Source organism: Clarias gariepinus, chromosome 3 (genome assembly GCF_024256425.1).
Source record: "Clarias gariepinus isolate MV-2021 ecotype Netherlands chromosome 3, CGAR_prim_01v2, whole genome shotgun sequence".
Taxonomy (NCBI): domain Eukaryota; kingdom Metazoa; phylum Chordata; class Actinopteri; order Siluriformes; family Clariidae; genus Clarias; species Clarias gariepinus.
The window spans coordinates 8,600,426-8,614,486 of NC_071102.1; the positions used below are offsets into that span (position 1 = coordinate 8,600,426).

The following is a 14,061-nucleotide window of genomic DNA, read 5'->3' on the forward strand; positions in this document are numbered from 1 at the left end:
GGCCGGCCTGGCTGCTGAATAAGCCAGAGCGGTCGCCTTCCAGAACAAACAGAGGCTTTAAGAGAAAACGCTGCCTTCCCCCCGACCCCGGGTTCGAGCCCTTGTACTAGACCTGAAGCTTAATACAAGGTGGATTAGAGTTAAACACGCTGCATATGAATGCACATAGGACAAATCTAAAATTATGAATAAGGACAGCCGACACTGGAAGTATCCGAGGAATACTTTATTATCAATGTGTCCATGGTACTTAGTTGTTTTTTTTCTTTTCTGGATATTGATCGTATATGAAAACTATACACCAAAACCAGGGTTTCTGTACACATCCATCAGTAAAAATGGCAAAGACTCCATGTGTGCACACAGAATCCAAAGTGCATCACCTGATCATCTTGTTTTTTTTTCCTCATGTTCATATACACATTGCACCATACATAAATAATTACACTGTAAAAAGGACTCATTATTTACAAGTATAATGTCCTTTATATAATATGTATATATAAAACTTTATATTAAATCTAGATAGATTACATTTTGGGATTGTGAATGTAATTTATGTGTGTGTGTGTGCATGTGTGTGTATGAGAGAGAGAGAGAGAGACAGAGACAGAGAGACAAAGAGAGAAGCATGATTAAGTAAATGGGCAAAGAATGTGTGTGTGTGTCTGTGTGTTTGTGCTATCTGTGGGTGTTGAGCAGAATCTCCAGCCAGCAAGGACATGACGTGACGAACTGTCTCGAGTAGCATGGCCCCCAGCCCTTAGCAAAGCTGATCCTCACACTGTTTGGATCGTACGGCCCTTCCGAGTGCGACAGGTGCCCGATTTGGCATGACTTCTCATAGTCAAAAATCTTAACCGAGTAGCCTGGCATCACCCTTGTGACGGTGGGGCTGCGGCAGTGGGGGAGCTCCAGGGTGGGTGAGTTGATGAAGATTGGGTGCTGGCTGCGGTTGTAGCCCCACACGCCATCAGCCTCTCGGCTCAGCAGGATACCGTGGCCGATCTTGGCGCGTGCACGCTGAACTGATGAGCTGGCGCGGCCCGTGTTGGGCAGCAGGCCCAGGCATAGGCCTGTGCCCTGAGGTAGGTCATAGAAGATGCTGAGGGAGGAGTCGTACACCGGATACAAGCGGCCCACACGCATCCGGTGCTCCCAGTACGCCACATTACACCAGTGAGTCCGTCCAAGCGATGAGGGAGACGTGCTGGTATCTGCAATAAAAAATAAAAAAAAAAGAGCATGAGTGGAATCAGTATATTGCATTTTATAATATGTGGAAAAGCCATATTGTCCTTGTGATAGTGAGTACGGCAGAAAAAATATAAAATCCATCCACATATTTCTAATAGTTGTAGCAAGTACTCGCATTGTGAAATGTGTCGGAACGGAGTACTGAGTTTAACCATGAACAGACCCACAAATCTTAGCCCGGAGGATCCAAAAAAAAAAAAAAAAAGAACTATTAATATGCACCAGATAGATAACTAGTAAGCTTACTAATATAATACCCCTATTAAAGCAACACAATGTACATAAACATTAAAACTATATTAAAAATTAGATTTTAATGCTTCATAGGCAGGATTTAGTTTTTAACACTGATGAGGATTTCCATTCAAGAGCCCAAGATTTTCTTGTAGCACTTGGAGCTTTATTTGACTATTTTATGCAGGTAGCAATAAAAAGCGTGTATTATTACATAACAGCTTGCTCATTATAGTCCTTATGTAAAAAGAATTCCTAATACACCCTGTCCAAAACCCTGGATAAACCTGAACGTGATTAATAGTGATTATACTGATCTGAAATAACAGCCATAGGGTAGGGTACACCCTGGACAGGGTGCCAATCCATCGCAGGGTACACAAACATACACACACTCATTCATACACTATGGGCAATTTGGGAACCCCAATTAGCCTGCATCTCTTGGCTCTGGACTGTGGGAGGTAACCGGAGTACCCAGAGGAAACCCCGCAAGCACGGGGAGAACATGCAAACTCCATGTACATGGAGACAGGAATCAAGGGGGCCCTGGAGGTGCAAGGCGACAGAGCTAACCACTACACCACCGTGCCGCCAGAACAAAATCAATCTTAACCAATTACAAGCGATAGCATCATTTTTACTTCAGCATACTGTACTGTACTTCAAAGCAGTTTTTCTGCAAATAGCAGAATCATGATGCTGCATTTATTTTTTTAAATCAGAAGTCTAAAGCAAACAACGACGGCTGTCAAACCGGCGCATGCATGCACGATATTGTCGGGATGATAATTATTTGCATATGTGAGTTACAACAGTGACTACGTACATGCCATAGATTTTTACTGCATGAAAACCGCAGGCGCTAGTTTGCAGGCTTCTGAAACATGACGCTGCTCTGAAGCATTACATCAAACGTTCAAGTCACTTTCATTTCTTTTCCACTTTTTTTTTTTGCTGTTATGCTGAGCGGAAGCGCTACCTCATCTCCTTACAGTTTTACAGTTCCCTTTGAGAGGGATTTGGAACTGAAGAGGCACCGGTTCCCACTAAAAGGCCCAAATCTGTCATCTCTACCTCCAACACAGACGCACACACACACACCCCTCCCTGCATTCCAGCGGGCCACTCAGGGGCCCTTCTCCCCCTCTGAGGGCCTCCATTCAGCTCCCTGACAACTCGCGACCTCCTGACCCCCCAGCCGCCAGCCTATCAGCTCTGATTAACTGGCACACAGACTGATGGCATTATTTTGCTTCACAGGCTCCATTGAGGGGGAGGATCTAAAGGCCTGAGCCTGTGGCGCCATTCTGCTCACACTCCTCTCCCTGAAGCAGCCGGGGAAGCGCTGCTAATGAAACAAGACTGGTTTAAGGAAAGTGCAGGAAGGAGCATTGACTCCACTATTGATGATTCTTTATGACTCCAAGTGTAATATGAGGAGGAAATCGTATTGGCCCTAGGTGTAAATATGGACAGTAATTAATATATGCATGTGAGTGAGTGAGTGAGTGAGTGAGTGAGTTAGGGGGAGTGTGCGAGACAGAAAAAGGCAGAGCAGTGTGGAAAAGCAACAAATTCATAAATTTTTCGTTCCGATTTAACCAAGAAAAGGCATAAATGTTTTATAAGACAAGTAAGTTAACATTATAAAAAAAATAATCTTCTAAAAAGACTAACTTTTGGATTTGATAAACCAAGTCTATACTCCTGCCACTGAATGAAAGTTTATGATTTCCCTAATCTGCATTTAAAACCTTAAAAATATCAACCACATGAAATAGACTGTACACGTCTATGTAATAAAATACTGCTTCTAATGTTACTCCATTTTTTTCCCCCTTCATGTTTTTCCCCAAAATGGTTCACAGAGTATGTATTACTATTCAAGATGCTCATGGGTGGTGAGGCATGTACGCCCATCAGGAGAGGTCTGAGCAGAGCTAAGCCTAAACCAACACCGCCAAGTGAGAGAAGGAGGGGAGTGAAGCGGTGCTGTGTGTCCTGCTGAGCCAAAAATGAGATCTCCCTGCGCAGATTAGACTCTTGCAGCATGTAGGGATAGATAGGGAGCGGGAGAGAGAGAGATTTCTGAGAAGGGAGAGACATGCAAAAGCCAAAACCAAAAATGCTTGCAACACAACTGCTGGCTTGACAATGCAATGAGAGCTATTTTTGCTATTCTGGACCAAAAAACAAAGTTCATACTGTTTCAGAAGTAAGACAGTGTTCCTTTTGTAACTCCTTTAAAATTTTTTTTTTTTTTTTTTTAAAGGTATGATTGTGCTCGGAAAAGTAAAAACTACCACATGCCCTCTGTGACTCTCTCAACCCTGCATTTTAAACCACTGGACAATGTCAGCAGACAGTCTAAATGGATTTTGCAAGCAGTAGAAGTTATTTCTTAGCTGGTTGTCCCTTCCTGAAATAAATTTAGCACAGATTTTCTGTTTATTTGAATTGAAAAATCCTAATACGTTAGACGCCTCTGGAATACCTGCATGGGATCATGCACTGGAACAGCTTTATTTTTCTAAGTGATATGCAATAGAAGTGAGCAAATAGGCTGGATATCGATCCGGCACCCAAATGAAGAAAACAAGCTATGTCAGGATGATAGAAGGCAGACGCTTGACAGTGTCACAACAGTCAACTCAGAGGAAAAAAAAAAAAAAAAAAAAAGCTCAGTCTCTCCCTCTCTCTCAGCACACACACACATACACAGGAAAGCAACACTGCACCCCCTCAACTGAACAGAAACACACCCTGAACCGTCTCCTCCACTTTTCCAACAACTGATAGAGTCGTCCCTTGTCGACATCTGTAAAGAATCTCTGCTCAGACTGGCAGGATTTCATTAGTTAAATTGCGTGTTGGCCGGCGCTCAGTCAGGAAGAGGAAAAGCCACAGCGAGCCCTGTAATTTAAACCTTATTTTAAAATGCGACTGGCTGGCTGCGCCGGAGCCTGCGTTGCAAAACTCAGCAGGAAACAACAACATGCAAATAATGGAGCAAGAGCCATGTGTGACACGCCAAAAGAGGATCTCGTTCCTTGTCTTCAGACCACAAAAGGCGCGGTAATTATGCGGTGCTCTGAGACTTCCCACTGCTGCTGGAAGCAGCGAGGCCCGCGCTCACAAAACTGCCCATTGTTGGTCATAATCTAATTTACAAGGAGTTGTGCCTCAAGTCTGGACGCCGTGGAAGTGTGCAAATGCTGTTGAGGAATCTATTCACTGCTATAAAGAAGTCTTAAAGTGTTTAGCAAGCAGGAAAATATTTCGCTGTTAAAGCTTTTGAACGGGAAAGCAAATAGACACACAGTCCAAGAGTGACAAAACCATACAGCACAAAGTCAGAGGTAAATTAGGTAAAGTCATTAAAAAAAAAAAAAAAAAAAAAGGATACGGTAATGTAATCGAACCTTGGACCTCAACTCACGTTTATTTTAATGCCCTCGGCTTCCTCTAGGGGGGGAACTTCTCAGCAAAACCACCACAGAGGCGACAGAACGAATATTTTTAGCAGATTAATCTACCCATTACTACTAATCATACATAATAGGTTCACACCTAGGAAGCATTAAAAGTAGCAAGAATTATGCTTTCCTCATCAATGTGAGTTTTGAATGCACGCCAGAGTTTCGCAATGTAATCCCTATCTGTAGTGTGTAATTACAACAGATTAAAAAAAATGTTTCCTGGTACAAAAAAAAAAAAGAAGAAGAGAAAAATATGTTTACTCAAAAAGTCGTTATGATGTAAAGGTTTCAGGATAAATGTTACAAATGAAAAATTATTCAATGCTAACAAAACTTTTGTTTCAAGATTTTCCACAGAAAATCAGTGGAAAAGTGTAAATATGGAGTAAATAACCAAAATCACCAGTTACTGGTTGGCTTCAGTGTTAGTGTACGACCTATAAAAGCGCTTTCTGTCTCTCATGGAAAGATAGCATAATCAGAATTTAAAAGCTGTAGCCTGAAACTTATTTTAAACCTTTATGGATGGAACTAACTTTAAACTTTTCTTGAGAGTAAGGTATGATAAATAAGATTTCAGTTCAGGTAAACAAGTGAAAATTATCATCCAGGATAATCTCTCATATGCTCTAAATATGGTGGATAGAGATTATTAACATGAACTCAACACATAAGATAAAGCGCAATCTGAGCATGAATACATCATCAGTCAACATCTCATCACAGCCCCAGCTGAATGCTACAGGTACTTCACTGAAAATCAGAGTACTCACCCGAGTGACCCCCGGATGTGTTGCTGGGTGACCCTGTCGCCTCAATCTCAGTATAAGGCAACACTGGATGTGCAGGAACTATAAAAAAATAATTTAAGACTATAAAAGACTAGAAAATATGGTAAAAAACAACAAAAATCACATGATTTTTGTCTGAGGCTAAATGGAATACTGTTTAAAGATAACTTCTGCCAAGCTTTTTAATGATCTTTCATATTAGCTCTTGGGTCTTTTTTTTTTTTTTTTTGCAAATGGCTTTAAAACTACTTCCCTCTCTAAAACACAGCAATAAAGTAGTGATGACGAACAAATGACTTACCCAGAGACTCCTGTCCTAGTTTAAGAGAGAGCTGCGAGTATGGTGGAGGGGGTGAATCTAAAAGGTAAAGAATTTACATTAGAACTTTAGAGCCATATAATCAACATCCAAAACTTATATATATACATTATACACACACATTATGATTGGTATGATAAACAGTAAGACTGCACAAGGCGTGAAGCATCCTGGGCTGAACTAAAACACACCGGCAAGCACAGTCAGGATCGTCACCTGCTCCAAAACATGCACTGTCTGGTTAAAATCTTTTTTCTGGTTAAATTTATTTCTGAACTGGTCCTTAAATAGGCTTTAACAATTAGTGGATGTGACCATTTCTATAAGACAGCAATAAAAAACACTTGTTTAAAATAATCAGTTATTTATTGCAAATGGGTGACTACAATCAAGTCACCACTAGATCACTTTATTAACTATTAGAGATTAGAGACACACCTGCATTACAGTGCATTCTCTGTGCAAGTGTCTATTCTGCATGGCAAAACTTTACAGAAAAGAATGAATAGAATAAGCTACCTATCCCATACTGTATTTTTCTTCTTTCAGTTACATTTGCAAATCCTTATTCTGTACATGGCACATAATTGCATTGCATGCATGTATATATGTATATAAATACACAGTGTATCCATTTTATATTTCATCCTATTCTTTTTTTAACCTTTTTACAGATTTTTTTCATTTCAGTCTGTGTTAATGAAGCACAAAACAAACTCAACTCCATCTTGGCTAGTGGAACTCTAATTTTACTTCTGCTTTCTCATTAAAGTGTTTAAAGCAGGAAACAATATAGTTACTCAAAAATTCCATTCAGAATAAGTCCACATGAGCATCCTAGCATTCAGTCTTTACCCAAAAGGTAAATCAAGTCAGACAAAAAAAAAAATGTATACACACTTCAGGAAAAGACATGTATAAATATTTGAATACAAAATTTATTGCTATACATTATAACGTGTTATAATATGATAGTATTATTAATATTATATTTATATAATATACATCATATAATTTTTCTTTTCCTAAAGTCTGTATAAATTCTTTTGGCTGACTCTGTATATATAAAGAAGCAATATGCATATTCTTTCATTGTTGCAGGAACGGCTTTAATCTTCACTTGATTATTGAGTAAAAGTATGACTCAATGCGAAGGAAAATTTGGTGAGTGAACAAAATTAGGCTTGTCTTTTATAGTCCAAAATAACTGATCTCATGAGAACTACTACACCCTGACTGGGCAACAGCCCTGAGAGCTGCTCTCGGCGCACTGACTGTGTTTTTGTGAATAACAGGCTTGAATGAGGAGTAAAAGAACTAAGCGTCCCTGTAGGGTAATGAATTGGGAGTTCCACTTCCTGAACCAGAGAGTGTCACAGGCCAGCTTCTCTCTCTCTCTTTCTCTCCCGCTCTCTAATTCCCACCATGCATGCAAGGATTGTGCAAGATCTCATAAGACATGGACATGATGGACATTTTATATAGCCCTGCACCAAATTTTCTTTAAAAACTTCAGCTTGTCTGCAATTCTGTCAGTTATAATTTAAAATGGAAAGGGAGCTAGAGTTTTATAAGTCTTATACAAAAAGCATTATTTTATGTATAGCCCCCTTTGCAACATTAGGTTGATACCAATACATTTTGTGAACTGACAATGTACTATAAAATTTCCTGCACCAAGATGGCAAAAGCCTTCACTTTTTCTCCTCAGTACCCTTAGATGTTTGCTGACTCCATCATGACCCTGTAGGATCCTTTGCTTCGAGCATCCTCACCTGGTCCACAAAGGCGGCTGTAATGATAGGGGTTGCAGCATGGCGCCTCGCTGCCTGGAGCTGCCCCGAAGCTCTGACAGCAGCACAGCGCTTTCAGCTGGGAGGCGAGCTGTAGGTCAGGCCAGCGGAAAAACCTACACAGCAGGTATTGAGGAGACACAGCATGACCTCCAACGTGCAGCTCGGCCTGAGGAGCTACAACACAGCCACCCAACACGGCGCCTTTAGACTCCACTGCCTCCAACAAGACGCCCAAAGGTTTCTCCTTCAACTTTTTAAGGAGCGCATAGGCACACCTGGAAAGTTCTTGCTCCAGTAACGTTCTACGAGCTCTCGCACTGTGCTCTCTAATCTCCCAGTGATCAGAAAGGTCACTTTTGCTTCGATGGAGGTCTTTAAACCAACAGCAAGTCACCGTCCCGCCGTCGCTCTCCTCCGATGGAGGAGGTCCACGCCGCTCCTCCTGGACGCACATGTCCACCTGGATGCCTTCTTGCTCTAAAACAAGCTCTGATCCTCGACTTTCCACCAGAGCCAGGGTGTCGCTCGATCCCGCGGAGTTTCCCAAAGGGGTAGGCTCGGTTTGGGAGATGTTCTCCGGATCGTCGCCGCTCCTGCTGCCTCCATCGGCCTCCTCTCCGTCCGCGATCAAACGGCTTCTCCAGAGTCGCCGAACCAGAGCGCCGCGTCTCGTCCTGAACATACGACACCTCAACCGCTTCTCATGCGCGCTTTTTGTGTGTGTGTCTCTATGTGGAGGAGAGAGAGAGTGTGTGTGTATGTCCTACGTCTGTTCCCGACTCCGACGATGCTCGTGCTCGGTGTCCGACATCAAGGCTCCGTGCACTAGCCTAGACGCACAGCCGCGCGCGCATTCCTCCTGGCCGGAGCACAACATCAGAGGCGGCGATCGCGGCAGTTTTGCAACAAAGTAGCGGCGCTGTCACGGCGCATTAGGCAAAGAAAGAAAGAAAGAGGGGAAAACGGTGCTGCGTGCATGCAGCGCTAAGTCTGCTGCAAAACACGAACATCAACAGAAAGTTGATTTATAGGCTTGTTTGAGTCTTCTGCATTCCTGCACAGCCTTTAGATTCACATCCAGGACAGGATTAACACACACACATATACACATCCACTCCTGATCAGCTAGACCTTGATCACCTATAGAGTAGATCAGTTTTAGAAAAGTAATCCTTTCACGGTGAACAGCTCCATCCTGATCCGCAAAAAAAAAATCATGCAACGAAAACATCCATTAAGTCTGAGCCAGGAAGACTTGCCCTTTAAATCCTTGCGCTCGAGATGAACGAGATCCTACGATTGTTTCTTGGTCTCTCTCTCTCTCTCTCTTTCTCACTCACTCACTCTCACGCACGCACTCTCTCTCTCTCACACACACACACACACACACACACGAGCGTGCGCGCGCGCGCAGTCTCGGGGCCTCTCGGAGGAGCGCGGTGGAGTCATTGGCTGTTCCTCGTCATGTGCTCGTCTAGACTCGGTGGCGGCTGCGGGGCGCGCGGGGTGCTGCGCAGGCGCGGTGTCGGGTTTCTGCACCCTTAAAGGGGCCACTCAGTGGAGCGCTGGAAAAAAACTAAAATTGCAGTAAACATATGCATATATACACTGTATCTATACGCACACACAGACAAATTATATATATATATATATATATATATATATATATATATATATATATATATATGTTTATATATAAATAAATAAAAGCTTAGACATTCCTTGATAAATATGCCTAGGTGAATCAAATTTATTTGAATAAATAAATAAATGCATTACTTAAAATGCATATTTACAGGTGATGCATCAAGAAAATAATAACATGCAAGCACAATGCAGTCACATAGTGTGTAAATAAATGTATCTAATTAAAAAATGACAAATACAAATTATTTAAATATGTTGCATGCTCTACACTTTTTCTGACGTTCCCTGGATGCAAAAAAATAAAAAAAAACATTTACGTTTATTACTGCAGAAATGATTTGCACCAGATGCAACAGCATTAATAAAACTAACTATTATAATAACAGTAATAATGGTAGTTGTAGTAGTAGTGTAATTATTCGTGAAACAGTACCAGCAAACTCCAGGAAAGGGTTAATTCTTCCCATGTGGAGCCAGAGAAGTGAAAACACGCCCCATATATGAAACACTGACTTGATCAAGGTAACCAAAGTTCTTCAGAAAAAATAAAATAAAATCTGATTGTCACCTCTGGTGCTGAAAATGTCTTATTTCCAGAAAAAAAGTTAAAGTTTAATAGCAATTTGGCCCACCCTTTTAAATACTTGAGGAGGCAAGGCAGACATACCCATGTGCTATTAATGGATGAAATCATCAGGCTGTAAATCATGGGCTAACTCCTGTAGACTTATGCTTGGGCTATAGCTTTTGATCATCCTGACAGAAAGTCTTCTCACACTTTTGACACAATGTGCACTGGAGACTTCTGTAATTCTGTCACACCTGGTTAACTTTTGTCTCATTTACAGGAAGTAAGCTTGCGCCAATACCATTTGTGTTAGTAAATGTGCACTTAGTAAAAGAGCCTTAAATGTGCTAATGTGACAGTCAATATTTTTTGTTTTGAAAATATTTATAAAAAGTTTTATAGTCAAATTTCACCTGCAAAGTTTGCCCAAGAATAAAAATTCTGTCCAAAGGTAATTCATAAATCTTAAACACTTTCCTTTTTCTGTCAAACTAAAGACTTTGAGTTGCATGAATTTAACTCTGTCATTAATTTTGATATTTAGTTCATGCATACCATCTTCCTGAGATTAATTTATGCTAGCTAGTTTACCTAAATGTTTCTAAAATGCTTTTAAAAAGGTATTACATAAAATAAAATCATTTGTCAACACCATTTGTTAATATAATGGTGTAGAAATCTACAAACTCAGTAAAAATACTGCAATATGGCCGTCCTCTGCATGACGATTGGTGGGAACCTCATCACAGCTCCCGACACTTATCAGTGTTCTGAGTGGACGATAACCGCACTCGCCTGGCGTCAGGTTCATAACTGCTCTGACTCCCATTTAGTCTCCTGTAGATAATCTATCAGCAGAGAGGTTTAGAGCTAAGGAGACAGGGAGTCCGGCACCAAACCACCTCCCAAAATAGCCCCTGTCCACTGAGGATCTGGGCAGCCATGGTGCTGTCGTAAGGGGCCTAGCAAGACCTAGCACAGGAATGCCATGTCATCAGGAGCAGTAATGGGACTATGGCAAGGTTGCAAAAAGCAGCAAGTGAAGGAAGTCACTCTGAGTCCATGAAGGCCTGAAGTGGATTGGGGGCAGATAGAGTAGCCTTTGCAGGCTGGAATTGATCTCAGGCTACTGGAGAAAATGGATAATGAGAAATGGATACAGAACAGTGAGATGGTGATTTAAGAGGCTGGATGAAAGACGCCGTTCTGAAGTACATTTACACTTGTACTGTGCTTGTATTAAGTTTGTAATGCAATAGGCAAGAAATCAGACTTTCTGACTCCAGTGCATAGTCAAAGAATGCTCACAACAAACACATTAAGCACATTATAAAATGTTATAATTAGAAAATCCTTTCTGGTGAATCTAGATTCCCAGAATACAAACACATCAAAAGTTTTAGTTCTCCTACATTTTTTTAAAGTATTAATTATCTTAAATTCTAATTCTATACCTACTATATTAGTGTGCCAGTAGAAAAGAAAAAAACTACAGTAATTTTTTTGTGTTTTGTTTTGCAACGGACCATATTAAGTAACACAGCACATCCTCAAGGTTGTCTGGGATTTTACTTGTGCAACACAAAAAGCTGTAGCAAGCTCTCCAAGAAGCCTAAAACCAGCATACCAGCCAATTTCCTCAGAATGCTACTTCACAGTATCCCTGAGTATTGATGCAATTGTAAACACAAAAGTAAATTAAAGTTTAACTGATTTTTTTATTTATTTGCTATTGTTTATTGCTGAACACCATGGCACATTGGGTAGCATTGTGACTTACAGAGCAGGGGTTTCTGGTTTGCTCAAGAGCTGGGGTTACTGACTGTGTTGTGTTTCTGTGCATGTTCCTTTTATGCCTTTATCTCACAAAAACATGCCAGTAGATTTATTCCTAGATGTGAATGTGTACATGCAACTGACCTGTAATTAACTGGCATCCCAGCTATGGTGTATTTCAGCCTCATGCTATATCTTTTTCAGGATAGACTCTTGATGCATTATGACACCTCAGTGAATTGTGAATAAGAGATAAACTATATTTATTTTATTTTATTAGGGTATATATTGTTTACAGAATTTCTTTAATAGTGCCTGATACCGTTGCCTATAAACGATAACATTTCTCCAATCGGAAATTATAAGTATGGTAAAAATTTTATAGAACTGGAACACCGCCCTTGTATTTTATAGGACAATTATGTACCTTTAACATGGTTGTCTTGTAGACCAATCGCAAGGCAGGAAAGACATTCAGTCTTATTTATGCATTTACAGTCTCTTCAACTTGTACACAGACAGTCAAGAAAAAAAAAATAGACACCCATAGTTTTATAATAAAAATATTTTATTAACAATTGTGGCCACTATTATCACTATTGTTTTAGATCGGTGAATCCTCCCAGGGACAAATAGTTAGAAATCTTAAATAAACATGCTAGTTGACCTGAGCCCTCTGAAAGACCTGTGGACACCAAACCACTCATTCGATCCCTAGACGAGTCGTTGTACTTAAAGTCGCTAAAGCAAAGTCAACAACATATTTATAAGGTATTAAGTACAAAACCCTACTTGATTAGATTGTAGATTTTTTTAAGGAACCCCTCAATGCTTCATATTTTGCTTCCAAATAGTCAGACTTTCTTGACTTTTTTTGTATCCTTGAAGCTTCCTAAAGAACTTTCGTTATCAATCCAGTCAATGTACCTGATCAGTTTCAAAACAATATTTCTTGTTTGTTTGTTAGGTCACACAGTAACTTATTAATCAGTCAAGCATAGAAGCCATCTACCTTATGGCATGAACCATTGGGAAAAGGTGAAGATGATGACCGATGATCAGGCTGGTGATACTGAATGCTGAGTGGTTTGAACAGATGAAAGGGAAAATGAGGCTGATGAGGTTTTTACATAAATACATTTTTAATTGTATCTTTGTTGTAAAAGATTTGTTCCAATTTTATTAATTTAATACAATGCTTTTAAGAAACCTGGATAATTTAATTCAATATAAAGAAATGAGGGGTGGCACACAGTTACAAATACTAATAATGCCTATAGCATTATTACAAATACTAATAATGCCTATAGCATTTGTCTAAACTTAGTAGCCACATTATTAATTGTCTTGTATTAACACCGGAAGCAGCCGAAAAAAAAGTTGCCTTGTTTTAACACCTTTGGTCATTTTGTTGCATATTAGCCAATATTTGATACAGCGGTAGTAAGTAGGAATTAGTAAGAACAGTTCTTGCCAACCACGTATCGCCTTCTACACTCAGACCTGGATGGTAATACTGTATAAACTATGTTAAGTCTATTTTGGCATTAACCACCTCCCAAAATTTTGCCCCCCTTTGACTGACACATGGATTGAAATCTGTGTATAGGAAGAGATTACAGGCTAGAGAGGCTGTAATTATATACCTACAAACTGCACACTGGATGTTACCTTATAAAAATGGCCAATTTACATACACGTAACCTAAATATACTGTACAGAACTGGGTTAGGGGATTTGATTGTTTGGTCATTAGAACAAACTCGTAATCATTGAGCTGCCACTGACTGTGTGCTTTGTTAAAATATCCATGCAAAATGAAAGCCACTTGTATCTTAATGATAAAAAGACTTTTGGTAATTTTGCAACTTCACTGACAATGAAGTGCACTGTAACAGCAAGACTCAGACAGACATATTTAGTGGAATCTGTCTGGGGAAATTTCTGGCCTTCAAACCAGTGTTTCGGCACGTGGAGTTTCATTTATGGTTAAACGAGTGAGACAGCCAGAGCCCTCAATAAGTATCTGCTGGGAAAACATGGGGTAGGTTCTTCAACGTGGCACAAGTCGGGAAGAGACTGAGCACAGCTAAATCCACCCCATAAATATTTGATTGGGTGCTTTATGTAGATTCAGGAGACACAGAGACCTGATTAAGACTGTGAGCGTATAGTGTTCTTGTACTTTACA

General features: G+C 40.3%; 1 protein-coding gene across 1 annotated transcript; it reads right to left on the minus strand.

Moving 5' to 3' along the window:
- Positions 1-211: 211 nt before the first annotated feature.
- Positions 212-9,243, minus strand: smad6a (SMAD family member 6a). The gene is made up of 4 exons (XM_053491270.1): positions 7,859-9,243; positions 6,066-6,122; positions 5,747-5,824; positions 212-1,217 (listed from the first exon to the last, which is right to left on the minus strand). The coding sequence occupies exons 1-4, from the start codon at positions 8,559-8,561 to the stop codon at positions 682-684; spliced, it is 1,374 nt and encodes a 457-aa protein (XP_053347245.1). The 5' UTR covers positions 8,562-9,243; the 3' UTR covers positions 212-681.
- Between the last annotated feature and the right edge of the window lie 4,818 nt (positions 9,244-14,061).

Coding starts and splice junctions, on each gene's coding strand:
- smad6a (XM_053491270.1), bottom strand. CDS start 8,561: ATGTTCAGGACGAGACGCGGCGCTCTGGTTCGGCGACTCTGGAGAAGC. Junction 5,825..6,065: donor ACTAGGACAGGAGTCTCTGG/GTAAGTCATTTG, acceptor ATTTTTTTATAG/TTCCTGCACATCCAGTGTTG. Junction 1,218..5,746: donor CACATCCGGGGGTCACTCGG/GTGAGTACTCTG, acceptor TTTTTATTGCAG/ATACCAGCACGTCTCCCTCA.